We start from the raw sequence: 27,746 nt of genomic DNA on the forward strand, positions 1-27,746 counted from the left end.
AAAAAAAATCAAGGGTGTTTTAATCACCAGATATCACCTTAATTCGAGCCATCAGAGATATCATTGGATAGATCTTAGTATTACCTCCTAGGTTTTTACAACTTGTACATTAATGCGTAAAACCCACCAGTATCAATTGTAAGATGACTTTTGTTACCTTAAGCGCATCTTTACAAAAATTAAAGGTCATAGTGATAGAATTGGCACTTAAAATTTAGTTTGTGTTGCTAATGAACATTCACTCACTTCACATGCACTTAGATTTCACAGGCTGCTCAATTAAGTCTTTTGTTTTTGTGACATGAATCCTGAGCAGGATGGATTTAATTTAATCACTGATCAGGAAGCCTCAATTTAAATACCGGTTTTTATTTTACCCTCCAATATTCTCACAAAGTCTTGGAGCAGCTTTAGAAAACAAATCATAAGTTAAATTACAAAAGAATAACAAGTACGTAAAGTGTACACCTATGAGAGGCATTCTTATGCTAAAAGCATTGTGTGCCCACTCATGTCCATATCCCCAGTGTCCATCTGTCCCATCCATTAGCGAGTCTGTCTGCTTGCTGTTGCTCAAATCTGTTGCGAAGTTGGTGGTGTCTGAGACATTTCATCTCTAGTGGAGTTTTTTTTCCGTCTGCCATTACCAATGCATCTCTCTCATGGTTCTATCTGTAAAATATCCATATACTGCATTGATGGCACAGGCACCTGTAAAACTGGGAATATGGAACTGTGACAGGATAGTGCTGAAATCTTCCAAAGAATAAGACTAGCTGCTATAGCTCTTTGCCTTTTATTACAAAGTTACAGACAGATGGATGGACATGACATACCAATAGGGACAGTAACTTTCAAACTGCTGCAAGGGCGCACGCATTTGCCAGTGCGCGCGCATTGACTTGCTGATTTTATAACATGCACATGTATGTGTGCATGCTATAAAATTGGCTACCCACGCACACGTGTGTATGATTTTAGATCATGTGCGCGCGAATCCCATCTAGAGCGTGCAGTGACACAATAGGCCCATTTCCCATTTCCCTCCCAGTTCGCCCCTGTAAGGGAGAAGACTTACTAAACTAACGTGCCTCTCTCTTACCCTTTCAGCCCTGACCCCTAAAGCCCTGCTGACTATGCTAGATTTTTTTGTTTTAATGCTTGCCCGCAGTCCATAGCAGCAGCAAGTTATATGGTCGTCAGACCCCAGTCCCAGTGCTCACTTGTGTGCAACACTGACTTGATGGTGCTGTCCTGGCCTGCTCCTATTTTGCCAAACCTTCTTTAACTGCATACTGGGAGATATGCGCGTGGCTGCGGGCCTCTTAATATCCGCGCACATGCCAGTCACGCGCTTATCTCCCGGATTGGCCATGCATAGGGCTGTTAAAATTTGCCCTTTAGCTCTTTCTATATTTAGTACAAGAATGTCTAAAATCTTTTTAAAGAGTTAAACCCACTTTAAAATACAGTATTTCCTCTATTACAAAATAGCCAGAATAACATCTACCCCAGTTTGCCTCTTCCCTATTCCAACCCGCCTCTCTGAAGGTTGAAGCATATCCAGAACAACTCTCTCTCCACCTGCCTGAAACCCTTCTTCCTCAAGAATTAAGGCAATAATGCCTACTCTCCTCTTTCACAGAGAGAATGGCCCTCCTTCATCAAGGTGTTGGGGCACAACACACATTCCTACCAATAACCTTCCCTGGCAGCAATCCTGTAATCTCATATCACCTTCCAATATTTTTTCCTCAACCCATTAAGTCTTTACCAAAGAAAAAATCTCCAGTACAGCTGTGCAAAAGGAAAGTAGGTAATGTTTTGAATGCTGCGAACTGTGACTTCTGGAACTGTCCTAAATATGTGGGGAAGAAAGAGAAGCATCAGTCACTATCAGCTTGTCCAGCCCATGTAGCTTCCCTAACAGTCTCAGATGAAAACTATCCCCCAAAAATCTATTTGAAGTTACTATTCCACTGCGTTACCTTTGAGCTTTAACATATCTTAAATGTCAATATGTAGCTTCTTAAAAAATATATTAAAGTAAAATCTGATTTTTTTTTAAATGTTATATTACTTATAGATTTTCTGCCCCTGGTTCTAAATTTAACTTTTTCTTGCTTTTAAAATTTACAGATATGAAATAAAAAATAAACCTTCCAGTTTTGTTCAAAATTTTAAAGTAGAAGCATGATTTAACTATTTCTTGTTTTTAACGCTGAGTGCTTGTTGATTCACTGCAAACGTACATGAGAATTCATAAGTGCATGAGGAAAATTCTCCTGTGAATAATCTAAAGCTACATACTACATTGTGTATGTTGAACCATGTAATAGCATGCTGAAGTGATTTTGTTTGTAGTGATCTAGTGTTTTAGGATGTCTACTTTTTAGTTTGCAATATAGTCTTACAAGGGTCTTCTGATTAGTTTTAATATATAGAATTGTGAGACTCCACCAAGAAATATCCCAACGTAATCTATTCCCTTATGAAAAAGGGGTTACTCTGGTTAGGTGTCATAATCTAGTTAATTTTAGTATTGATGTGAGAAAAGCAAACATTTACATTATGCCCTTTTAGTTTGTAAATAGGTAGGTATTATTTCTTTAATATATATTTCTCTGAAAACAAGGTGAATCACTGAGTCAAATTGATGGTGACCATATCTGATGGTGCCAACATAGAATGTATTTTCAGAGGTTTCCACAAAAAGCACAAAGGCCCTCATTCATGCAGTGTCTCAATCCATTTTCCTCCCAGAGCAATGGATATATTTTGTCACTTAATGTTGCAATTAGCTGCTGTGTTGGTCTTTTCAGAGCTATTGTCTTTCTTTTCTGGCAGTGTGCTGTAGTGTTTCCTTTTTCTCTATAGATGAGCCGGAAAGTCAGCCACACTTATGAGGTGATGTCAGCTGACAGCACTGAGGATGCAACTGCATTGCTCTGAATAACATTTTGTGCTCTACTCTTCACATGTGTGTATAGCATATAACCAATGGTCGAGTAAGGTCCCCTTAGTGTGTTTTCTTCTGTGGGCACAGTAGGATGGGTTGTCCAGTGCTTTGATTATTTGATCATAAGGTTTCCTCAGAAAATATAGCCTTTTCAGTTTAATCTTTTTTTTTTTTTTTTTTTTTTGCTTTCTCGACAGTGGCAGGCTGCTGCCATCTATTGTAGAGAACTTTATTTCAATTTGACTACTTCCTTTTTCCCTACCATGACTGACAAAAAGAGCCATAGAGTTTAAGTGCTATACTGATAATGACATAAAAATGTCCATCACAGGGAAGACGTGCCTGCATTTCTTAAGTGTAGATCACAATGCAAAAAACTGTTCTAAGATGGCTGGGAAGACTAGATTATTCTGAAGCAGTGAAATCGGTCAGCAGCCCTTAAGCTTCTCAATTTTGAGGAAAGCTGCCACCATCTCTGTGGAGCTAGAATTGAATCAGGGTAGGTTGAAACACATTCACTGTCAAGCTACCGTAAACGAAGCATGGTCTAACGAAAGAGGACTCTCATTGTCAATGTAGACATTGCAGCTTTTGCACCCAGATCAGTCTGAAACACATCAGCAATCCTCAGACCACTGTGCATGAGGCATGGTCTGTCAAGGGAGTGTGAGGGCTTTTGTAAGGCTGCAAAATCAGACTGCAAAGCTTTTGTGGCCTAGTTGTCCCTTTAGGGCTGATGAGGGCGATCCATCCCTCTTGATGCCCAGTGTATCATTATATGCTGCTCAGTGCCTGAGGCATCAATGCCTGTACTTGTAGAGACTCTTCTGTCACATGTGCCTGCTGCCTTGATGTTGTCCTCTTTGCTATTGACAGCTGGGTCGATGGCCAAGGTATAGATGACACTGTTGTCTTTGGGGTTGGGCATGACATCTAAACTCTTTGTATGCTGATCTAAAAGGAGGATCTCAGCAAAAGATTCAGGACTTACTAATCCAGTACCTGACAAACTTTGTTTATCCCTGTGACTTCATATATGTTAGTGCAGTCATTTCTGGTATTCTCTACATCATGTGGAGTCAGTATAGAGCAAACTTCTGTCTTCAGACAGGAGCATAACTACGACAATAGATCTGCCTCAGAGCAGGAAGCTTCTCAAGGCATCTCCCCCTTCAGAGATCAGTCCAAAATACTCCTGGGAACTACAGCTTGACTGACATCATAGACCCAGACCTAGAGGACTCTTTTAGTCTTATATTGTCTGTCTCCACCAATTAGAAACTCTTCATCTCTCTTCATCTTCCTGACATTCTTGGAAAATGCCCCAGGCTCTGTATAGAAGTACAAGAGAAACCAGTTTGAGATACTTTAATATTCCAGGCAAACTTTGGCTATTCTGACTCTTCAAATACTCAGATTTGCAAATACAAGCCTGGCAAACGCCCCTCACTATTTCTTCACTGAATAAGAGGGTGAAAGTCAGTTGACCCACCACTTTGTAGTGGTATAATCTGACTTACAGAGATTCAGAAATTGAGGTACATTTTTCAGTTCCCCCAAATAGGGACCCATGAACCCTAGATCCTTTTTCCAGAAAATATTTCCTCAGTGCTTTACTGTATATCCTCATCTCTGCATATCAGCTGCTTGTGGTTTAGTACCTAACTGGCCTCTCAGGATGCTTCAAGGATTTGTTACTATCAGTTGCTAGGATTAAAAGTTTGTATGAAGTGTGGACATTGTTTAAAAATACCATTTAGGAATCCCAGATAAAATGTATTCCATGCATTAAAAAGTCGAAAGAAGACCAAACTGCTGCCTGTGTGGTTTAATAGAGGTAGAGGAAGCAGTTAAAGCTCAAAGGGCATCGTTCAAAACATGGAAAGCAGATCCAAATGATGAAAATAGGCAAGTGCATAAGTACTGGCAAGTTAGATGTAAAACAGTAGTTAGGGCAAGAGAGACCTTAAGAAAAAGCTTGCCCATGAGGTAAAAACTAATAAAAACTTTTTCAAGTACATTTGAAGCAGGAAATCCTATGAGGGAGTCAATTGCGCCGCTAGATGACTGAGGAACAAAAGGGGTGCTCAAGGAGGAGATGGAAATAAGAGAAAAACTGAATGAATTTCTTGCCGTTACCTTTACGGAGGAGGATGTTGGAAACCTACCCACACCTGAAACATTCTTTAATGGTGAAGATTCTGAGCAACTAAAACAAATGTGACAATGGAAGATGTAACAGAGCAGATTGACAAATTGAAGAGTAACAAATCATTGGGCCCAGATTCATGAAATCACTAACTTTATTTTAAGTCTTGAGGTCCGCAGCTTCTAATAAAATTTTCTAGAGCGGGTAACAATGTAATACACAAAAAATATTTAATCCCAGCACTTACACTAAAATCTATAATTCTAAATTAATTTAAAAACTTCCCTAAACAAAGTCTTAATAAACTTCCTAAAATCCTTAATTTCACTCTGCCCTCACACATTACCTGGAACACTGTTCATAATAGAGGTGCTGCGATACAAAATGCTCTTGTTAACGTTTGCTAAAGTTTATACTCAAGAGGGGAAGGGATAGTCAAGAATCGTACAAGATTGTACCAACACAATTTATGATGGAGGGAACACCCCCGATCCCCATATATTAATTTATGAATGAGTGTTAAAAGTTTAAACTTTGCTTGACATGTTATGAGCAGCCAATGAAGATCTATTAATATGGGGGGTCATATGATCATGCAGTTGTGACCCATTTAGAACCCTTGTGGCAGCATGCTGAACCAACTACACAATTAGTACTAGGACTAAAGATTGCAGGAGAGTTTGGAAAATATTCTTATCAAATAGAAATTTCAGTGGTCTTATTAGCTTTAATTTTTAAAAAGCCACTCGCACAATCTGCTGACTATAGGGCTTAAAGGTCAGGGCAGAATCTAATAAAACATCAAGAATTTTCTTTTCATGTAACAGTGTTTAATACAATATTACATGAAGATAATGAAACTGAATTCTGAGCTGGAGCTTGCTTACCAGCCACTAACAGTTTCATTTTATGGAAGTTTAGCATCAACCCATAGTCATTTAACCAGTTTTTTTGTGCTCATCATAATTATATCAAATAATATATGATGAAAGGTTCCATCTCTCGAACAAGGAATATAAAGCTGAATATCAGCATATAAAAATACAGTAGACAAAAAAAGGCCCTGGGTGCGGGGCGGTAACATTTTGTTAAAGTACAGAAGAAGACTATCACTGGGTACATTGGATGTTAATGAATGCCAGGTAGAACATTCTTCACCTATTCATACCTGCTGACTTCTGTCCTTTAAATAAGATTTAAACCAAGAAAGTACTCTCTATCTCTCTCCAACCTTATCCACATATAGTGGATTAACAGATCATGCCACGCAGTGGAGATGTCAAAATGGACTAATACTCCAGCAGCATTTAAAAAAAGCCACAATTTCTGAAGACTGGAAGGTGACCAATGTGGTGTTGATTTTTAAAAAGGGCTCCAGGAGTAATCCGGGAAACTAGCCAGTGAATCTGATGTCGATGCCTGGCAAAATGTTACAAGCCTCATATAGATAAACATGGCGTAATAGAGAAGAGTCAACATGGTTTCAGCAAGGGGAAGTCTTGTCTAATCAATCTTTTAGAATTTTTTGAAGGCATAAATTAACATGTAAGTAATGGTGAGCTGGTTGATATGGTGTATTTGGATTTTCAGAAGGCATTTGACAGTCCCCCATGAGAGACTTTTCAGGAAATTACAAAGTCATGGGATAGTAGGCAGTGTTCTACTGTGGATTGGTAACTGGTTAAAAGGGTAGAATGAAAATGTCCATTTTTCAAATAGAGAAAGGTTGTTAGTGAATACCACAGTGATTTGTACTGGGACCTGTGCTGTTTAACATTCATAAATGGTCTGAAAAAGGAAACGATGAGTGAGGTGATCAAGTTTGCAGTTGACAAAATTATTCAAAGTTCTTAAAAAGGCAGTGGATTGCAAGAAACTACAGAAGGACCTTGTGAGACACTAAGAGAAGTGCAACTGAATGGCAGATGAAATTTTAATGTGTAAAAGAATAAAGTGATGCACATAGGGAAGAATAATCCCAGCTACATGTACGGTATATGATGAGTTTGTATTGTGAGTCACTACCCAGGAATAGGAACTTGGAGTCCTTGTAGGCAGTACATTGAAATCCTCTGCCAAATGCCCAGCGGAGGTGAAAAACAGCAAATAGAATGTTAGGAATGATCCATTTTAACTTTGTTAAATTTTATTTGATGCAGCAGGAAAGATCATAAATATTGTGAACTTCATTAACACATTAAGGGCCACAGTCAAGAGATTTTTTTGTTCAGTAGGTACAGAATGTGGAAAAGCCCTTTTTTCAAACAGGCCTTAAATGTGTAGGCAGTTGTTAGCTATTGCAGCATGATATTCTGGGAGTCTAGCTCATTCAGATCTATAACAAGAGCGAGAAGGCATAGCAACAATGTTTTTAAATAACTTCAGACATTAAAATAAATTTAAAAAATACAAAGAACCTACTTTAAGAAATCTTGCCTACTTATATAAACCCTAATTTCCTTTTTTTAAATGGTTTAACATCATATTCAGTTGAAAATTCTTGTTGTGGGAGTTGAAAATACATGTCTGAGCAATGTTATGAGAATGATCTCTTTCTTTTACAGAGTGGATTTTACCATGATAAAAGAAACTATAGCAGCCTTAATTATAGCAAACCCACCACTACCTACCACACTCGGGTCTGTCTTTGTGTTTTCTTTCATTATTTGCTAATAACCAGCTTATTCTAACAGTTTATTGAATATTGATGTAAATTCCAATATGTATTAATGTGTCCAATTTAACTTTTTTTATGGTGAGTGAAATCTAGTGGTGATAGTGATATATTTTACATAATATCCCATTCAGCTTTTTAATATAGTTAGATTTTGGCTTTATACCAAACTGATTAAGAAAAACATAACTTTCTCTAAATAGTATTTTTCTGTCAAAAGATTAGATGTATGGAATGATGCAGAATTTGTCTTGTGTAACTAATTATGCACTACCCTTGTCGCCTCCTCTTCAAAAATATAATCAAAGTTCCTTGAAAATATAGTTTCTTTAGTTCACTGCTGTGCAAGCCTACCCTGATGACCCCCTCCCCACAACTAGTAGGGTTTTCAGGATATCCTTAATGAATATGCATGAGAAATAAATTTTGTATTCAGTTGGTCTTAAATCTGTCTCATGCATATTCATTGTGGATATTGTGGTTGCTTTATACCATAAGAGATGTCATGTGCTGTGGAAGGACTTTTGGTAGTATTCCATTCAATCAGCAGATTGTTTCTGTCCCCTTTTGTTTTGTGCTTAGACATAATGCCATGTTTGATTTTTGACTGAAAAAAGGGTCTTGATCATATTTTGTTGGAGGCATCTTTGTTTCTTCCCTGCCTCACATTTTTCCTGTTTTATCATCCTCCATCATAGTCAGTAAGCTTCTGTCTTTACTTGAACCCTAGCAGGCTTTGAAGGCAAGAGGCAAAGTTCCTCAACTAATACTTAGCTCTGCTGTCTGTCCAGCAAGGTTTGCTTCAGTTGTGGCAAGTCTTCCCTTCCTCATAAAGCTTGAGCATATTACCTCCCTCTATAATGCCTGAGCTCTGCCAGCCTTGCCTGATCCAGTTTGGACCTCCTTCTCCACCACTACAGCTGGAGCTAGGGGATCAGCTTGTCCATTGACATTTTAAATCTTTTTAATATCTTGAAATCTTATAAGCCTTTTTGTAGCATGAATTAATTTTATCTAGCCACTGGCCCAGAGATTGGTCAATCTCCAAGTAAAGTTGTTCTGCAAAGCCTATAATTTAACATGCCCTTGATGCTGCTCATCTTTTTCATACAGTATAAGCAAGGCTTGAAGTTAGATTTTTTTTTTCCCCCTTAATAGTCATCATCTCTGTACAGTGTTCCATTGGCAACATCTAAGAATTATCAGGTTAGTATATTAGTAAATGTTTGAATGCTGCATAATTTTAGATCCCTTTCACTGGCTTCTTTTAAAGCATAAACATCACATCTCTCTTCATAGGCATCTTCTAATGCCAACACTGGTTTGACACGAAGTGCCAGTTTGGTTCGTATAAAGCATTTGCATGGAAAGTAATAGTTTAGCTTGGCAGTATGAATTACAGGATTTGATGTACATTAATGTTTAAGTTTAATCTGTTCTTTAATGTTTAGCCACAATTTAGTCAATTTAAAATTGATTTGGAATTTCTACAATAGTTGTGGGATAAAAGTGATTTGTGCCATTTAGGTGTAGTTTAAATTTGTTGCTAGTAAGTAGAAGCTAGTGAGAAAATCAATTTATGAAAGAGAAACTAATAAATTGCACTTGAAATCTTAAAGTGCAATATTTTTGGCATATGTTTTTCTTTTAATAATTGCATGGCAGATCTTAGTAATGTTACATAGGAGCATATTTAAAGATAATTATATTTTTTTGCTCTGATTTTGGAAATCCAGTTACTGTTAACTCTGTTTCTCAGGCATCTCTCTATGATGGTGGTATACATAACTCATACAGTTCCCGCGTTGTAAGTGTTGTCAGTTTTCTTTTTCTTTTTCCTTTAACTGTCTGAGTTAACATGGTAGCTATTGAGAATCTTTTTAACGTTGATTCTTTTCCTTGGCAATTTTAGCCATCCGAATATAGCTATTCTTCAAGAGCAAGCTCAGCACGAAGCAGCCCTGTGGTGAGAGCTCCTCTTGCATGTTTCATAGTGTACTTAACTAAGCCACAGCAATCATGGAATTCTAATTGATCACTTACTGACACATGCATGGATGTAGATGAGAGATGATCTCTAATAGTTTATAGAGAAACTGACAGGAAATACTTTGCTAAACAGCAAAAGCAAACTCCTTTTGAAAATGTATGTAAAGTACAATTTCTTTTGAATGTTAATAAATATTATAAAGCATTAATTTGGCACTTGGAAATGTGAGATTTTCTTGGTGAAAAATGTAGCTGTTAGCTTATTGGCGATGTTACTTAAGGAGGCCTGGCAGGGTGGGAAAAACTGTATTAAGTAGAACAGTGGGCTTAACTTATGGGAGCTATTAAGGTAGCAAATGTTTGTTAGGTAAGTAAATACAAGAAAAAGGAAACTATGGGTTTCAAAAGATGTGGCTAAAATGGTAAGAATGAATGGATAAGCATTCAGAAGATATAAGGGATCTCAGGAAGAGGAAAAAAGGGAGCAATATCTGATAAAGTTGAAGGAAGTAAGAAAGATGAGCAAAGGCATAAGCAGAGATACAAATAGCTAAAGGAATAAACCAAGATAAAAGGGTTTAATAAAGCTAGCAAAATGGAAAGTGGATAAGATAGTGAAGCCAGATGGTATCACCCTGGATATTGAGGAGCTTAGAGATTCTGGCAGCTCCATTAACAGTTCTGTTCAAGTACTCTTTAGACAGGAATGGTTCCAGAGGACTGGGTAAGTATAAATGTCCCTCTTCATTAGAGGTGAAAATTAGGGGGCCAACTAGGTGGCTGGTAGTGCTGTGTGCTACTATGCGGAAAGACTCCAGTTTGATTCTCAGATGAGGGTCTAATGTACCCTGAGTTGGCTGGGGCTGCTGTGGAAGACAGCCTCTGGAGGAGGAGGAGTCATGGTCATTAAGGGTGAAAACTAGTGGCTGAAATTTGTGCCCATAATTGCAGGGTTCCAGAAGGAGCCCTGGTATATTGCTCCCACCCTCAGGACAATTGCTGCAATAATCAAACTAGGAACAGTGAGACGGTGGGTCTGTTAAAGGGGAAACATTCCAAGGTTATTGGAAATGAATGTTTAGGTGCCTGTATCCCATCACTGATTCCAACTTGAACTGCAAATAAAAAGAAAGTGGGCCAAAAAGGGTAAAAATTGGGAGGAGGCTAGTAAATACTGGCTAGTTGGACTTCAGTGGAGAGAAAATTGAGATGTTGCTAAAGGAAAGGATATAGTGAAATATCATGAATCAGGCAGGTTGCCAGATCCAAGACAGCAGGAGTTGTACCAAAGAGAGATCATGTCAGAAATCTTATCAATTTCTTTGATTGGATGATCCAAAAATTAAAGCAAGGTAAGCAGTTTTGATATACTTGAATATTAATGACATTTTGACATTGTTTCACAAAGGAAGCTCATAAATATACTGAGCAGCTTAAGGGTGGACCCCAAGGTAGTTGACTAACTTAGAAATTAGTTGAATGATAACACATGGCTGGGGGAATTCTGTATAACAGAATTTTTCACGCTTATCTCTTTCCATGCAGAATTTTAAGATTCTGCACAGAATGTGGCACTGTAGGTAGGTGGATGACAGAAAGAGTGCAGTGACCGTATCATTAGCCCACATGAGGTAAAACGAGGTAGCAGCAGCTTTGCAACAGCTGCATGATCGAGAGGTGGTGTCTGCATTGACCTGAGTGGGTCAGAAGGAGGAGACAATATTGGCAAGAATGGAGTCCACTGCAGCTTTTCCTCACACTGTTGGAAAGGAGGCTGGTGAGGTTCATGTGAGCAAAATGTAAATGAATTTTGGCCTAGGCAAGGGGGAGAGAGATAATGGAGGGGTTGGGCTCAGGGAAGATGGGAAGTAGATAAAGTAGAGTAGTCTAATCTGGAGGAGTAGAGAGGGAGAGAAAATGGTGGAGGATGGGTACAATGGCAGAAGAGGAGTGGGGCAAGAAAGTGGAAAGGATGGCCACAAGCCTGTAAAAATGAAAGAACCTTACCCATTTTAAATTGCAAGCAAGCCAGATTGTTGTGTCAAAGAGAACCTTGTCTAATTAGATAGATTACATATTATTTGCTTATGTCCAAACAAGTGTAAACTTAAACGTAAATGTCAAGACCTACAATTTTAGGGCCACGGCTACATTGGTAGTCCATCTAAGATATACATCTATAGAAGATATGCAAAGCTATAATGTGGAGTTCAGTCCACACATGTACATCGCATTGTTGAGATACTGTCCTAAGGCGACAATAGGTTTGGGTAGTCTGTTCTTCAGGGATTTTTAGAGGATTAGAGATCGGCTCCATTCCTCTATTTAGAATTGCCATGTTGCTTAAAAAAAATTTTTTAACCTACAAAGAGTTGTTCCACCTTGTTGTTAAGACTATCATTTTTTCTTCTTTTTTTTTTTGATTAGGATATACCTTAGCTAGAGAGTCCCATCAGTGTGATTAGGTGATTCATCTTCACTTCAGAAAAGGTGAAGAGACTTACCTGTGACAGGTGTTCCCTGAAGACAGGGCATTGCTAGTCATATACCTTCGTATACCTTCTCTTCAGGAATTGAGATTGTTCACTTAATAACAGACTTGGGGTACTCTGCATGACTATGGGAACATGAATTATCACACATGCTTAAAAGAAAGCTCTGGAAAAGAATTATGTAATCAATACCATTGGTGACATCACCCGATCAGTGATTGTTTATTTCCCTGTCTTTAGAGAATACCTGTAGGCAACTTTATTTTCTCTCTTAAAGATTAAAAGTGGGAGGTTTTTTTTTTTTTGGGGGGGGGGGTTACTCTGTAGTTTTCTTCTGCTCCTTCCAATCCAGCTCAGTTGGAGATAACTTTCACTGGGCTATGGTTCCATGCTCCTCCTTTCACAACTATCTTGTTTTCTTTTCATATTTTGTAACCTCCTTCAACTCACTTAGCCTGGTCACTGCAATGACAATAATCAGCCAGAGATCTTGTACCAGGGCTCCTTCTGGAGCCTTACAATATTGGGCACTAAATCTAGCCACTAGGTCATCACCACTGTGTGATGATTGGGGGCTCCTTCTATCCAGGGGTTTTGAATGCTGCTTCTGCAAGCCCATGGAATGGAAGATCTGATATGGGAATCAAATTAGGTCCTATACATACATGGCAGTGAACAGCACTGGAACAGAGTCAATTGACTGGCCCAAAGAGAAGAGCATTTTTAATATGGTGGTAGTTACAGAGTCTTCAATGCTGAAACACAAATGAAAATATAATTTGTATCCTTATGACTTAGTGCATATTTATTTATTTATTTTGGATTTTTATATACCGACATTCTTACATTACATGTAAATCATACCAGTTTACATAAAACAAAACAAAACAGCTGGAAAATAATTCCATAGTCTGATACAGTGAACAATTACAAATTAAACTTGTTAACAAACTAAAAACGGGTACTTAACTTGGAAAAGGTTTATATAGTGTTTATCTGACATTGTTCATAGTTTCTCCAGTATCTGGCATGTAGTTCCATAGTTTTGGGAAGAAAACACGTGGATGGATCGGCAAAAGAAGGTTCCACTGAAGCCCGCACGACTCCGGCCGAGCCTCGGATAAATAAATATGTTTATTTGTTTAAAATAAAATTAAATAAAGTGTTACTTCCCCCCAAAAGAAAATGAGCTCAAGAAATATTTTAAGATAAATTTTCATCAAGCCATTTAAAATTTTTGTAATGTCTAGAAAACTATCTGGAAGGAACTAAAGTTCTACTGGAATGTGACACTTAATGCAGTGGTTTAAGTGACTTGTAAAAATCTTTCCATTGCTTTGAAAGAAATACAGAAGTTGTACATTATTGTAGACTCATTCCTTAATGGTCTTCTACATCAGATATCAGACTTGAACTTTTTATGTATAGTAGGCTGTTAGACTATTTGTTAAGTTTTTTTAAAGCAGATATTGCTGTAAATGTTACTGTTAACGATGTTTACATAAATGTTTCTTGCAGCCTATTCCCAAAACATCTAAGATTTGTTAGGATTTTAGTACACCTGTTTTAATAGATGGCATCTTATCTTTATAGTGTACAGATGATGAATGTGAGAGCATTACATCCTCAAATCGAGCTGGTCGGGGGCGAAGTGATAGCGTGGTGAGCTAGCTTTGCATACTTGACTGTTCAGCATTTAGTAATTTTCGTCATTTACAGAGCAAACAGTATTTAATGAGATCTTATTTCATTACAAGAACAGCATGTGCTGCAGACACATTCTTTGTAATAAGTTGGTTTAAAATTTAAGTAAATAACTTTTGACATTGTAAAGTAGTGCTTGTTATAAATTAGTGTTGTATTAAATTAGTGTTGTATTAATCTGAATTAATCATTATAGTCCTTAATATTTTAAGTATAAGATGGGAGTGCTTTTTTCACTGTCTTTGCATCAGCAATTGTATCCTTTTTTTTTTTGTGCACATAGTGCATATCCCCACTTCAGTTTCCTAATATCTAAAAGCTTACCTAATAGTTTTCAGATATAAAGCACTGAAACCCCTTAGTGGAGTAATAATTGCATTTTAGCTGCTGTTCATGTAAGAAACTCAGGTGGTGGTTTCTTCATTCACACTCTTTGTAGTTCCTTATCTAGCTATACATAGATAGCATCCATGTACTCTACTTTATAGAGGACAAACAGAATGTGAAGTCCTCACAGTTTGGGTTACATAGTCTGAGGAGCTTGGGTCAGTGAGGTTAATAGTTTCTAGAAGCTTTTGCCATTCTGTACTAGATGTGAGTATATCACCCTGCATCATGGATGTTGCGTGACGTCCCCTTAAATTCTTGTTTTTCTGCAGAGCCCAAAAGCTGTGACTTTTTTTCACTAAAGAGAATGTTTATTTTTTCATGCAATTTCTTTGCAGGGTCTCTCAGTTCATCTTATCGTTCTCTTATTAACATCATTAAGTAGGCTTTTTGATCATTTTCAAGTTTTTTGTTTTTTTTTTTCATTTTTCCTATGAGTGCTATGTGTATTGAGGGATGTCAGTCGGTTTTTGATTAAAATAATTTTTTGATTTCTTCGGGTGAAGGCTAAAACATTAACATCTTTTCCTTTAGGTGCACAATGCTGGAAGCAGGGAGATTCTGGCTGCAGCCATAAATCCCCCTAAGCATTTCTGCAGAAAGGATAGCTCACCCTCGCCTTGGTCTTGGAAATTGCGGCCTCCAATTTCCCTCAGATCTTCCAAGAAGTTGTGACCACTTATGCTTCCTATGCTATATTAGCATGGGAAGTTTTTGAGAAGTAACATGAAAGAAGGATCCAAGTAAGCATTGGACCACAGAGTTGTGTGCATTGGTGTATTGGCATCAACATAGTAAATAGCCTGCAAACTGAGGTCCAATCTCTTTTGGTACTCTTATCCCTTCGTTGCCAGTTCCTGGAGGGGCATTGGCATAGGAATCTGCTCTACCACTGTCAATTTTAAGTGGAGCAGAGAGGAGGGGGAGGAACTTCCCTGAGATGCAGAAGTTCATTGGGGTCTAGACACCAACAAATATGAGGTACCCTCAGAGAGCTCTTGTCTACGAGCCATATGTATACTTGGGTCACATAGTCAACCTTTGATTCTGGATCAGTCTCTATATTCCAAAGGGTACTTATCCGAACTTGAGGACTGATCAGTGGGGGTCAACGTGTTTCCTGATAGACTTCTCCCTTCCATAGGAAAGAAGAAAATCTCTTCTGGAAAATCTCCCCTTCACAGATTTTGTAAAGAGAATGGAAGAGACCATGCTCTTTAATTTACAGGAGGAGCTTGGGCTCAAGACAAATGCTTTACATCCTTCAGTTCATTGGTAACCTCCCTTCCCACCCCCAAAGGAAATTGTGACAGTGCCCATCCATGGGATTCTTCAAGACACAGATGAAAATGTATTCACTTTAGTTGTCAGATTTATGTTGGACTTGATTCAGTTGACACTTCTCATCAGGTCTTCTGCTGTCTCTTGGTACATCAACATGGTACTTGCCCACTTGTGAAAGCTCCTTTAAAGCCAATTAGATTCCTGTGAGCTGAAATACCTCACCTGGAAGGTTATATTTTTTATGGTGGTCACTTTGGCACACAGGTCAGTGAGCTTTCAGGACTTAGTGACCTATCTACCTAATACAAAGTTTTTAGTAATAGGATGGTTCTGTCCATGCAGCCAATGTTGTAGCTAGAAATTCTATAGCTGAGAGGACTTAACATCCTGTTCTCAGAAAAAGTAGCAGTTGCTTGCCTGGTAACAAGCATTCTCAGAGGTTCACAGAGCTCATCTGCCTCCCCTTGAAATTGTTGGTTTCTCTGTTAGCTATACTGAGAACTAAATTGGACCCTGTGCATCATCCATGATGCAGGACAACACAGCAAAAGCTTCTAGAAGCTATGAAGTGTGACTATACTGACCCATCTCCGTTGGATGACATCGCCCTAGTTGTGAGGATTAATATCCTGCTGTCCTTGGAGAACATTTCTTACAGGAAACAACTTTCCCTCTTTTAGCTAGAACATTTATTGGTGAATCTATTATTTTACCTACCGTCCTTTCTTCATTTTCTGTACTGATTAAATTTTCATTGTTATCCTTTTGAGAAGTTAATAAATGCACTGTTAGAATTATTGTTACAGTAAACTAAAACTCACAAGTTAAAAAACATTGCTATTCAACGTGAACTGAGATGCTTGGGCATTGACATGAGATGGGGAAGAAGTAAAGCAACTACGTTCAGGAATTGGATCCTAATGCCAAGAAATAGCAAATAAAATTTTTAGTTTTGGAAAAGGCATCCTTTCCAGACTTCAGCCAGTATGCGTGCTTTAGTTTATCCTGGATAGCCATCAGATGAGTAAGGGGAATGGGATATCCAGTACAGTACCATAATATGGATATGTTACATAGTCTTCAAAAGCAGTCATTAGTCAAAGGTGTGTTCTTCTGTTGCAAAGTTTTGATTTTCCGTCATTAATTCTGAATGTTAGTCTCCTTTCTGCCTTATTCTTTCTTTTTACCTAACTTTGTAGTCCTCCGATTTTTCTGATCCAACTGAATCTGCAGCTGATTATTTTAGTCGTTCCAACCGCAGGGGAAGTATTGTGTCTGATGTGGATGATATCAATATACCAGACTTAAATAGTGTGAGTTTATTGCATGGTATTGTGCCACATGGCAGTGACTAATTTTGACCTAATTTTTTGTTGGTTCTTTTTAAATACTGTAAGCAACTAACCAAAGTAAGACCCTTGAAAAACACACTTTTTGGGGGGAGGAGGGGGAAGATGTGAATTTGTTTCTAAAGTTTAATGAAAAAAGAGATTTGTTATTAAAATATATTCAACAGAAACTAGTCTTGATATACAAATTTTCTGAAATGACTATTGACGATTTAGAGAAAATATGTCCATTAAGTGTCTGTACTAGCTATTTTTCCTGTTGACATAAAATAAAAACCCTTTAGTACATCTGGTGCTAATTTGGAATTGGTACTATCTTTATAGTTTATTCTGAATGTAAAATGTCTTGGCATTGGTATAATAGTTTAAAAACATTTGATACACCATGCTGCTTCCTTGACATAGACCATATGTGATAATGATCTACTTGAACAAAATTTAAATTTTATAAGTAGCTGAAATACAAAACAGCAGCTTGATCATCAGTTCACATTTTTGTGTCCGATAATAACTTAAGACCAGCAGTTTTGCATAACCTGTCAGATGAATCTGGAGCTAATTGACCACCCTTGCTAGGTCATAGGCCCCCATACTGACTATTGTTGCAAGTTGGAGCTGAGGACTGGAGGGGAGGATAGGACATGTCCTCGAGATGAGTGGCTCTCTCGTGATTGTGTGATTTGCTCATTTGGGGTTTTGGGGAATTGCTGCTGTAGGGTACATATTTAAATCATTAAGTCTTATTTCATGTAGCTTATATTGCACAGACTGCACCATTTTGGTAGTTCTCTAGATATTCTTTACTGTGTCTAGATTATTTTGGCAATAATACCGCAGCTGACGTCTTGCCAATGATTGTACAGGGGCTTTGTAGCATCTTTTTATCTCCTGATTATATTCTTTTCCTATGCACCCTAGCATTTCTCAGACTGTAACCATTGATTTGTTATACTATTTGGCAATCTTCCTGTAGTATGGTTTTGGTTTCTTAAAAAAAAAAAAAAAAAAAAAAAAAGCAGTTTCTTAAATCAGGTGGGTAATGTATGCAAAGACCATCTGACATACTTCTATGGCCCAACAGTTTATTTCTTTAGAGGAAATTCTTTCATATTTCTTCCTGGGTTCTACTACCTAAACTAGTAGTTGCCTTGGTTAGGTTTTTAATTTTTCTCTAGGTTACTTAAACCTACAGACACAATGAAAAATTAGTTCCTCTGTGCAGCTGTGCCAAAGACTGCCCAGTAAAATGTTTAATTTCTTAGGACTGTCTTCTATCAAGTGGAAACCTTTGTCATTTTATTTTGCCTTGTCTATTTTCCTTAATCTCTTGACAATCAAGCCTGCAGCTTCAGGTTGTTTTGATTGGTTATAGACTTAACTCACAAATACATTTTTAAAAATGTCTCTAGAGGTTCAGTGAGGGACCTTCAAGACAATCAGGCCTGTGGAAGATATCCAGTCCCCTGTGATGCAGACCTTGGTGCTGTCGTCCACACATTGTGAAGCAATCAGTCACTCAGAGATCCTGGCATTGAGCACCTCAATTTCATTGGGTGTACATCAAGCAACCTCCTGTTTAGAGTTGAGCATATTAAGAACATAAGAACACGCCACACTGGGTCAGACCAAGGGTCCATCAAGCCCAGCATCCTGTTTCCAACAGTGGCCAATCCAGGCCATAAGAACCTGGCAAGTACCCAAAAACTAAATCTATCCCATGTTACTGTTGCTGGTAATAGCAGTGGCTATTTTCTAAGTCAACTTAATTAATAGCAGGTAATGGACTTCTCCAAGAACCCATCCAATCCTTTTTTTAAACACAGCTACACTAACCGCATAACCACATCCTCCGGCAACAAATTCCAGAGTTTAATTGTGCGTTGACTGAAAAAGAACTTTCTCCGATTAGTTTTAAATGTGCCACATGCTAACTTCATGGAGTGCCCCCTAGTCTTTCTATTATCCAAAAGAGTAAATAGCCGATTCACATCTACCTGTTCTAAACCTCTCATGATTTTAAACACCTCTATCATATCCCCCCTCAGCCGTCTCTTCTCCATGCTGAAAAGTCCTAACCTCTTTAGTCTTTCCTCATAGGGGAGCTGTTCCATTCCACTTATCATTTTGGTCGCCCTTCTCTGTACCTTCTCCATCGCACACTGTGCTTGCCTTGGCACTGTCTACATCAAGCATGAGTTGAGCGGAAAGCTTCTCTTGCCCTCTTGTTCTTGTTTGGCCCTGAAACCCCCAATACTGAGTTTTAGAGCACAGCAATTTTAGCCTCCAAGATGATACATTCTGAGATATGTTTGGCATCAAAATTCTTAGAGGTTTCATGGTTGGAGAAATCCTGAGGCACAGCTTTAAGGGCCATTGACAGTCTCTTCTCCCCCCCCCCCCTTAAAAAAAAAAAAAAAAAAAAAAAGGCAGGTCTCTATTGGTACATACTAGGAATAGGTCTTTATCTGAAAACCTATACTTTCTTGATTTGTACAGAGGATGACTCAGGCTGTCTTATTTGATTTGAAGATTGAGGGTGAGCCCACGATCCCTCTTTTTTTTACCTTCTTGAATACCTGGATGCCCTTAAAGAATTGATTTGTGTCCATCTATCTACTCTTTCAGGATGCATGGAAGAGAAAGTAGGAAACTCCATTACATCATACTTGTTGGTAATAAGACAGATAAAATGTGTACAAGCCACTGAGGGATTCAAAAAAGCCCCTGCTACATGTCATAGTGTGGTAGTCAGTCTACCCTAGAAAGGGCTAAGAAATCTAGAACCCATGCTTATGTACATTTTGAATGTAAGTCTCTGTACCTTTTTGTGAAAAACCATTACCAACTCTGAATAGCTTCATACCAGATCTGCAATATACAATACTTGCATGCAATCCTAGGAGGGGCTAAGAAGTTCAGAGTTTCTCCCTAAAGGGAAACAGAGTTCTGTTTGCATGCCTTTTGATGCTTTTGATAGGGCATTGAGAACCTCTGCCATGGCTATTGACATCCACAAAAGATGAGCGTGGGCCTTGGGCTTTCTTGAGGGTATGCAGTAAATACTTGTGGATATGCTATGCAATAGCTGAAATCTCTTTGGACAAACATCAAGGTGGCGATGTAGCTCATGAAATACTACCATTCTATGCCTGAGATCTAGCCATTGCCATCTCTGAATCACCTTTGACATCTCGAAAATTTCACAGTGGGCTGCCTAGAAAGCAGTTTTTCCTAAAATTAAATAAATAAGAATAAATAATAATTAAAAATAAAAAATCCCAGGACTTATCCTAGACTGCAGAGCACAAAACCTCTATACTATGACCAAAGTTATGCTAAGCCCCTAAATAAGGGTTGGGATTTTGACTGGACCCAGAGTAAATATCCAGAGTCAGTGTCTTGTTCAAAAGATCACCCTATGAGGAGAGTTTTTTTTCATAAACAATTGGCTCATTGTATCCTCAGACAGTTGGGTCTTTTGAGTTATGAAGGAAGGCTAAGATTACATCTGTAAACCCCCCTTTTTTAGGAGAGGTACTTCTAGGAGCACACAGTCTTAATATCTTCAGAGGCTGCTCTGGCTAGCTATTCACTCACATGCTGACTCTTAATCCCTGGGGGACTCTCTTTATGGGGGTGAAGCTCTCGCTTATGGTCCAGATGATGAAAGAAGGTCACCAGTGTGTGTGTGTGGAACTTTAAGCGCTTCCCATGAGGTGAGAGGGCCTGTAAGAACTCAGACAGGATCAGGTCTGGGTGTTAAAGTTTACTGATTCTTAAAATCAAAGTCCATTTGTCCAAATTGATGAGTGTATGCCTGACTGTAGTTAGTTTTTTCTGTGTAGGTAGGTGTCCTTATTACAGATCTGGGTAAAGCCCATGGTGATTTTAAATGCACTTAGTCTCCCAGCGACTGTGCTGTGGGAATCCTAGTGGAAGGGTCCCCTTTGCTTTGCAAAAATCCTACCTTTTTAGAGATCTTTCCCATGGACACCCAGCCTGTCCTGTTTCCTCACTCTTCCTTGGATTCAGTTGTTCATTCTCCTTATCTGTTACTTTAGATGATGCATCTGGTAGTGAAATCTGGGGACCAGGCTATTCACAACACTGCAGTCCCAGTGGAGAAGGGGACTCCAAAAACTCACTACTCTTTAGTCCAGAAATACTTTGTCTTAATCTGGATAGCTTTTCTGCCCTCAGTCTCTCGCAACAGGATCCATCACTGGTGCTTGCCTACCTAGTGAGTAGAGTAGGCTACAGGTCTTTGGTCCCCTGAAGAGAGCCCCTTGCCCCAAAGGGTTATCAGGCTTAAAAGTCTCTCACTGTAAATTATAAGAAGGACCCTCTGGCAGGGAGTGCATAGTGAGGTGTTTCTTCTAAAATAAAATTCCTTTGGGCAAGGTTGGAGGCCCTACCAGAGTGTGAAAAAATACATGTTGCCTCTGCAGCTGCTCTCTCTAACTGAACCCCGAGTGTTAAAGTAGCTGAGCTAAATAGCACTTAATCATCCAATCAGAATCTCCAGGTGGGGCAGGTCTGAAGGGTATGGATGGCTTCCTTTCTAAGTGTGTTCTAAGGACAGGGATAGTGGCATCTAGTGGCTAGACCCGATAGGGGTGCCACACATCTGTTAAGAACTCCTCCAAATCCCCTGCCCAAGGGAGCATCACCAGCGCATGATAAATTTTGGAGATCTTCTTCCTGTTGCAGGCCAACTTGGATATTACTCCAAGTCCTATCTGATGCCCAAAAAGACAGAAGTGTGAATTATCCTAGACCAATGGGCCTTGAGCAAATTCTCAGGGGGAATGGTGCAAGATGTTTACCCTGTGCTCTAATGTAAACAGTACCTTTTAAACAAGGAGATTGGTTATGTTCTTTAGATCTGGGATGTACTTCTATATGGATGTATATTAGATTTGTAATAATGGAAACAGTATTGCCTCTAATACTACATACTACCTCTTGGCATAGCCTTGGCACTGTGGGTATTCAGAAAATTTCTTGCTGTCTCCATATTTCTGTGCACACCAGGGGTTCTTGTGTTTTCTCACTTCGGCTGGCTAATGAAGCACATATCTCAGAGAAAAGTAGCTAAATCCATGCAAATCACCATCCAGAAGCTGCAGTCATTAGGAGTCATTAATTACCCCAAATTGAATCTGACTCTTAACACTTGAATTCAAATTTATAGGAGTTTTTCTAGATACAGCTCAGATTACAGCTTTTGTCCCCACCAATAGGGCCAGTGACATAATAGTTGTGGTAGGAATAATTCAGAGCCAGCAGATATCTGCTTTGTTCATGGTGAGAATATTGGGTCTAGTGGCTTCTACAATTAATATGATGTCCTAGGTATGTTTACGTATGAGACAAGCTCAGTGAACCCAAAAGTCCTATCGAATTTGTCACACAAGGTTAATGGAAAAACTCACACTCCCTGAGTTGGTGGCTATCCCATTCCAATTTGACTTTGGGTTGCCCTGCTAAAATTACTCCCTCCAACAAAATTACTTCCTACCTATTGGCAGTGGTGTTGGTTTTTCTGCCCCTTTGTTGAAGACCACACTTAAAAGTCCTACTTCTGTGACTTTAATTCTGCTTATCTTAAGAGAAAGTGTAGTTACTTATCTGTAACAGGTATACTCTGAAGACAGCAGTTCACCAGTCATTAACTACTTCCCACCTCCCCCTACAAAGCTATATACATAGAACTGAGGGGATCCATAGGGCCCGCTGCAGCTTGAGATCCGCAATGCGTTTACTGTGAAAGGCAGTTGCTTTTTCAGAAAGCTGTGATAGTTTACATCTTTTGGGTGCAGAGCACTGTCACCTTATCACTTGTGTGACTGGTGAACTGCTGTCTTTAGAGAACACCTTTTACTAGTAAGCAACTACAGCTTCCATGAAACAATTTTCTGATTATTGCTATCCTCTGTCCTAGAGCACTTGAGTATCAGCTATGATTTTGGAAAGTTGTGAAAAATTGGCTTGGGATATAAAGAAATGTTCTTTGAATGCCATTAGTAGTCCTTTATAAAATTAAAATTTCAATATTTGGAACTGAGGCCGATATTTGGAACAGTGACCCAGTTCTTCAGATTCTGAAGTATATTAGCAATTTCTTACATTTATTTTCTTTTTCAGTTGGATGAGAAGAGTGATAAGCAGTACACTGAAGTTTACACTAAGGTGAGTGAAATCTTTCTTTTAACAAATCATTAAAAATGTATTTGAGTAAAAGTAATTACTTATTTATAGGTAGCATAAATTTAAATATTTGCACTAGGCAGTAATAAGTATTCAGATATATAAATTGAAATATAATTTTTGTTAGTATATAAATATCTTTCATGATTTTCAAACTTGGGAGAAAGCAGAAAGTTCATGGGAAAGTACAAGATGAACCCCACACCACCCCTAAGGTAGCTGCTGATTTTGCTTGTGGAGCAGTTTGGACTCATCTTCATAGATCTGTCTTCAGCCCATGCCACTGCTGTGCCAAAGGAAGAGGAGAAGATAAGTTTAACAATGTCTGAGAAAAGGGAAATTTAAGTGGGGCCTGGACTGCTGGAAGAGAAAGCTGCTTTATCTTTTTTTTTATCTGTGCCCCATCTCTTCTTTTCTGAAGGGCAGAGCTTCATGTACTTTATACTCTAGTCAGAATATTGCATCTGGCTAGCTCACCTCTGTGGCCTTTCCCTTCCCCATCCATGCCCCAGTCCATCTCCTCAATACTCTTATCCTCTTGCCCTAAACCCCTTGGTAAATCACCACACCACTTGCCTCTCCCTTTTTGTCTACAATCAGTGCATAGCTTTTCCATCTCCTCAGTTGTTGACAGGACTTCAACCCATGTTTTTCATGTACCATGGTGCTGGCAGGTCCTATGCTGGTATGAAACCTGCTAGCACCAAATGTTAGTCAAGTTGCACATTAAAGCAGTGCTGCAGTCCTGTTGCTGCTGCTAGGTGGGGGCAGAGGGGACCGAGACAGGGGGAGCAGAAGGGAGAATGAAATGCATGAGGGAAGAAAGATGAAAAGAGGGAAGAAGAAAGGTGAGAGGCACAAGCCAGGAGGGAAGCGTGGGGAGAAAGTTTAATAAATGGAGGGGAGTTACCAAGTGTGAACTGACTATCAAAATATAAGAACCATTGCTTTAAGACCTGCCTCTGTTCCTCTGGAAACTGCCCCATGATTAGAAGCGCTTAGAAAGGTTTGTGTATACTGTATGTGTATTGTGTGTATGTGTATCAGAGCAATGTCCAGAGCTTTCATGAAAAACATTTGTGCATACATAGTAGGTAACCCACATGATAGAGGTCTAGCTGTTCAGTTGTGATTTTGTCTGCCATTTGTTGAGGAATGTTACCACGCTCCTGCCAGTTTAGCATTTTTCACTTCAATTTTTTTTTCTTTAGGTTGTTTTACTAGTTTATTCAGATAGACTTTCTTTTGCTGCATTGAAGGTTTTACTCATTGCTGCTAATAATAGAAATGAATATGGGTATGAAAGCCATTCTCCATCAGCAAGCAGAACTGAATTAGCCATGATATGTGGGTGACCTCATCTGACAGCACTGAACAGACCCTTCTCTCTTAGCCTATAGAGCAGAGCTTTCCAAACTTTTCATGTTGGTGACACACTTTTTAGACAAACATAATTTCACGACACGGTAATTCAGTCTACTAGTAAACCAGAGGTTAAACAAACGAAACATATTTCGACAATTTATGTATGTTTCCTAGTTCCAGCAAGCCTTCCCAGACTAAGCCCCTCTCCCCTCCCTACCTCTGCCCCAAATGCTCGCCCCCAGATCGTCCCGGATCCTTTGTAAATACTCCACTGGTGCTGCTTCCCATTCAGTACATCTCTAATTTATAACCTGTTGAATTGTATTACCTAGCTTCTGTTAACCAGTTGCTCAGACCTATATCTTCTTGCCTTCTCTGTTGTTGTTATATTCCCCACCCACCGCCCTGTTATAATGTATTTTCCATTCTTTTGTTGTCATGTGAACCGGCATGATGTCTCCTACTAATGCCGGTATAGAAAAGTTATTAAATAAATAAATAAATAAATATATACATAAATAAAATGTTTCACGACACAACCTATCTCATGAAAACCTTAAATTTATATTAAAAATATATATTCCAAGATTCATGTTATTGTTATAATTTATGAGAAACAATAATAAAACAAATTGTCTGTCCCCCACACACTCATCTCTCTCCTCCCCCCAGCACATGTCTGGCCCCCACACACTCATATCTCTCCCCCTCAAGCACATGTCTGTCCGCCCAGCACGTTTTCCCCCCACTCACTCATCTCTCTCCCCCCAGCACATGTCTGGCCCCCACACTCATGTACCTCGTCTTTTTGATTGTTGCCAGTTAAGTGCTTCACTCCCTTCCATGATCACCAGACACTGCTGCTTGCAGTCAGTACTCCTCATGGCCAGGCCTCATCGGCAGCAGCAGCCAATGCAAGGATGGCTGGGCTCGTTCCACCCACCAAGCCCCCCAAAAAACGCGATTGACAGCAAAAATCACCCAATAATAAGCAACCCATAAACTGAAAAAAAAAAGTGAATCTCTAGGAAAAAAAAAAAGCCCAAACTCGCATCAGTTGACCGGGCTTGCGCGACACACCTGCACACTGCAGGGGACACACTAACGTGTCCCGACACACAGTTTGGAAAGCTCTGCTATAGAGCCTTTGCTCTACTGATCATGTGTGGGAGTTCTCATGAGGGCCTTCAATCATTTCATCTGAGCTACAACATGAACATGTATCCTTCTCTGTTTTCCTTTGATTATATCTTAATTTTTCAATATTTTTATTTTTTGTATTTTTTCTTAGAAATTTTACCTTGCTACCTCAGCAGCCTCCAAGCAGCACCTACAGTTACAGCTGCTACCTAAAAAAAAAAAAAAAAAAAAGTCACACACTCAGAAGGCCACTCTTTAGTGGCTTCAAGGACTGCATGTGTGTGGAAAGAAGATGCTTATCACTGATGGCCATAACATTTGTTACCAGTGTCTCAGGCATTACTTTGATGCACCTAACTGCTACCACTGCAGTTGGCCTGCAAGATGGAGCTGTGTAAGTTTTTAAAGAACCTCAGCAGTTCCTTCTCCTAGTGCAGAGTCTCTTCTGACTGTCTGATTTCAAGTTGGGCAGGTGCTCCTTGAGTAGGCTGTGGAAGCAGCTTCAAGCCTCAGCACCCGCAACTCTGTCGATCACACCATTCACCAGCGCATCAAGCCCAACATAAGTGATACTCCCTCTCTCAACACAGTCATTGCATCAGGCAGAGGAACCCTTGAGCCTTAGAGTGTGATTGACACTGTCGATACATTAGCCCTTGGTGCTACACACTCAACTATCTTAAATCTCCAGTCCCTTTGCATTTGGGAGAACTGGAGGTGTGGAGGCAAACATTGCATTTACCTCCTCCTACTTAGAGTGCTCTTTTTCCATTGAGACTTCTGGAACAAGGTCTTTCTCTAGAGACACCAGATCCCATTGCTTGGTGCTACCCTCTATTTCAACACATCTCCTGACATAGCTATTACAAAGTTCAGAACATCCTCCAGAAGAATGCATTCTGGTTTCAGAAGAGTTCGATTCCCAATGCCTGGCCAGAGGACACAACAGCTTTTAGATCAAGTGACAGCTAGGACAAGGAGAGCACTCTTCAACCCCTTTTTTCCAGGGTATCTGGTTCTCTATCTCCAGAGAGATACCCTTTTGTCCCCAATTCCATGGATAGAATTTTCTATTTCTATTTTATATTTCTCAGGGAATGTATAAAGAGAAATGTGGAGACAAAAACTGAACTGGAAACAGCAAGAAGCCAAACTCTGTATGCACTAAAACAAAGCAAAAACAAAAACATTAGCTTTATGGTCACTTTATTCTGTATTTGGTGAGGGTCTGTCTGTGTTCTGCGTGTGTGACCCAACTAAGATGTTCTGCGAGCTTTTTCTTGGTAGGGATCTATAGCAGCTTGGCTTGTTCTGTTTTCCTAATAAGAACCTAAGAAATTGCCATGCTGGGTCAGACCAAGGGTCCATCAAGCCCAGCATCATGTTTCTAACAGAGGCCAAACCAGGCCACAAGAACCTGGCAATTATCCAAACACTAAGAAGATCCCATGCTACTGATGCAGTTTAATAGCAGTGGCTATTTCCTAAAAGTAAACTTGATTAATAGCCATTAATGGACTTCTCCAAGAACTTGTCCAAACCTTTTTTGAATCCAGCTAAACTAACTGCACTAACCACATCCTCTGGCAACAAATTCCAGAGCTTTATTGTGCATTGAGTGAAAAAGAATTTTCTCCGATTAGTCTTAAATGTGCTACTTGCTAACGTCAAGGAATGCCCCCTAGTCTTTCTATTATCTGAAAGTGTAAATAACCGATTCACATCTACTCATTCAAGAACTCTCATGATCTTAAAGACCTCTATCATATCCCCCCTCAGCCGTCTCTTCTCCAAGCTGAACATCCCTAACCTCTTCATCCTTTCCTCATAGGGGAGCTTTCCATCCCCTTTATCATTTTGGTTGCCCTTCTCTGTACCTTCTCCATCGCAACTATATCTTTTTTGAGATGCGGCGACCAGAATTGTACACAGTATTCAAGGTGTGCTCTCACCATGGAGCGATATAGAGGCATTGACATTTTCCGTTTTATTAACCATTCCCTTCCTAATAATTCCTAACATTGTTTGCTTTTTTGACTGCTGC

The 27,746-nt window shown here is 39.2% G+C and overlaps 1 protein-coding gene across 14 annotated transcripts in view; it reads left to right on the forward strand.

Annotated features, from left to right (window-relative positions):
* Window positions 1-27,746, forward strand: part of LRRFIP2 (LRR binding FLII interacting protein 2) — a 360,344-nt gene that overhangs the window by 132,371 nt on the left and 200,227 nt on the right. For 6 of the 14 annotated variants that reach the window (XM_029589814.1, XM_029589816.1, XM_029589819.1 and 3 more), the window contains 8 exons: window positions 7,673-7,747; window positions 8,941-8,988; window positions 9,082-9,126; window positions 9,542-9,589; window positions 9,695-9,748; window positions 13,857-13,925; window positions 16,838-16,951; window positions 23,135-23,179. In XM_029589814.1, the coding sequence (XP_029445674.1) occupies window positions 7,673-7,747; window positions 8,941-8,988; window positions 9,082-9,126; window positions 9,542-9,589; window positions 9,695-9,748; window positions 13,857-13,925; window positions 16,838-16,951; window positions 23,135-23,179 (498 nt within the window). The remainder of the gene's footprint in view (window positions 1-7,672; window positions 7,748-8,940; window positions 8,989-9,081; window positions 9,127-9,541; window positions 9,590-9,694; window positions 9,749-13,856; window positions 13,926-16,837; window positions 16,952-23,134; window positions 23,180-27,746) is intronic. The other 8 variants (XM_029589825.1, XM_029589826.1, XM_029589827.1 and 5 more) reach the window with 5 other exon arrangements.

Source organism: Rhinatrema bivittatum, chromosome 2, assembly GCF_901001135.1.
Source record: "Rhinatrema bivittatum chromosome 2, aRhiBiv1.1, whole genome shotgun sequence".
In the NCBI taxonomy this organism is placed as follows: Eukaryota; Metazoa; Chordata; class Amphibia; order Gymnophiona; family Rhinatrematidae; genus Rhinatrema; species Rhinatrema bivittatum.